Genomic DNA, 1,851 nt, shown 5'->3' with positions numbered 1-1,851 from the left:
TGCTGCTGCTGCTGCTGCTGTGGCTGTGCAGCGAAGCAGCGCAAGAGTGCCCCGCCGGCTGGACTTGCTGGCTGCTCGCGGCTTGTTCTTTTCTCTCTTGAGCTCCGAGCGCTTCTTTGAAGCCATGCATGCATTTAACAACATGCAGCAGCAACTCAGGTGAGCTCTGCGGCCTCTGGCTGTCTTCTGGGGCCCCGTGGGGGCCCCCTGGAGCCTCCAGTTCTCCTTGGGGGGCCCCCATCTGTGGGGGCGCCCTCTCCTTGGCCCCACAATTTGCCCGGGAGAGTGCAGCAGCTGCTTTTGCTTCTGAATTGCTGCTGCTGTGCTGCACCTAGTGGCCTATTGTCGTCTCTAGCTGCTCCAGTTGCTGCTGCAGTTGCTGCTGGGCAGCAAAGGAGTCTTCATTGCTGCATGTGTTTTCTGGTGGCTGCTGCTGGGGCTCGCAGGCTGCTGCCAGACTCTCGGGAAGAAATCAACTTCTACTTCAAGGGCCCCCACGACCCCCAATTTGCTGCCAGCTTGCTGGACGCTCTGGCCTTTTTGCTGCGCCAAATGCTCGCCCAGGACTACCTGGTGAGCCCCACCAGCTGTACATACACCGCAGCAGCAGAGGCCCCTCAGCTGTACATACACTGCAGCAGCAGAGGCCCTTCTGCTGTACATACACCGCAGCAGCAGAGGCCCCGAAGCTGTACATACACCGCAGCGGGCACAGGCCTCTCAGCTGTACATACACTGCAGCAGCAGAGCACCCTCAGTTGCACATACTCCGCAGCTGCCCGAACCCGCTTAGGTGTACGTACACTTTAGCAGCCAGAGCCCCCTCAGCTGTACGTACACCTCAGCAGCGCGAGCCCTCTCAGCTGTAGCTGTACATACACCTCAGCGGCTTAAGCCCGCTTAGCTGTAACTGTAAATGCACTTAGATTTAATTATTTAAAAACAACTACTGTTACAGCAGCTCGAGCCCGTTTAGATGTAGCTGTATATACACCCCAGCAGCCGCGCTGTACAGACACCCGGGCGCGCAGGCGCATCCCACAGGCCTGTGGGGGTGGCGGCTGAGCTGCTGCTGCGTGCTGCAGCGTGCTGCTGCTGCGGGGCTGTGCTGCTGCTTGCTGCTGCAGCTGGAGAACCTGCTACCGCTGGAGCGTCTCTTGACCTTCCAGCTGGTGGCAGCAGAACGCCTCCGCCCTGGAGACAGCCCCCAACTAGAGGCCACTCGAGCCTTTCTAACTCAGCTAGCCATGAGGTACCGGGCTTGAAAGTTCTGCTGCTGGGGTCCCTCCACTGGGGCCCCTGGGGGTCTCCAACGGCTGTGGGGCCCCGCACTGTGCTGCTGTGGGGCCGCGGCTTGCCGCTTTGTTGCTGTAGCTGAGGGGCCCTTGGGGCTCCTCCAGAGGCTGTAGGAGTCCATAGGGGCCCCTGGGGCCCCTCCAGAGGCTGCAGCGGTCTGTAGGCGCCCCTGGGGCCCTCCAGAGGCTGCAGCAGTCCGTCGGGGCCCTTGGGGCCCCTGAAGGCAGCAGAGAGGCCCTAGGGTTCTCTTTTAGCTCCACTAGGGGGCCCCCCGGAGGCCGCAAGGACTTGGGAGAAATTGCTTTTGGGGCTGTTTTAAGAAAGCCACTAAAGCAGCCGCAGCTATTTCTTGGCTTTTTGGTTTTAAACTGAACTGCCCCAGAGCGAGGGGCTTTCGCAGGGGCTCGTCGGGCCCTTGGGAACAAGCCCTAGGGGGCCACGGATGCTGCATCAGCAGCAGCAGCAGCAGCAGCAGCTGCTGCTGCTGCTGCTGATGCAGCAGCCGTGGCCCCCTAGGGCTTGTTCCCAAGAGCCCGACGAGCTATTGCGAAAGCC

General features: G+C 61.1%; 1 protein-coding gene across 1 annotated transcript; it reads left to right on the top strand.

Annotated features, from left to right (window-relative positions):
• Positions 1-142: 142 nt before the first annotated feature.
• Positions 143-1,265, top strand: ETH_00029490 (uncharacterized protein; the record flags this gene model as incomplete). Its single annotated transcript, XM_013374326.1, has 3 exons — positions 143-159; positions 447-573; positions 1,128-1,265. The coding sequence occupies 3 exons, from the start codon at positions 143-145 to the stop codon at positions 1,263-1,265; spliced, it is 282 nt and encodes a 93-aa protein (XP_013229780.1).
• Between the last annotated feature and the right edge of the window lie 586 nt (positions 1,266-1,851).

Source organism: Eimeria tenella, genomic scaffold (assembly GCF_000499545.2).
Source record: "Eimeria tenella Houghton genomic scaffold, Eth_scaff2, whole genome shotgun sequence".
Classification (NCBI taxonomy): domain Eukaryota; phylum Apicomplexa; class Conoidasida; order Eucoccidiorida; family Eimeriidae; genus Eimeria; species Eimeria tenella.
The sequence above is the reverse complement of the archived record's forward strand: the minus strand, read 5'-3'. Positions and strand labels throughout refer to the sequence as shown.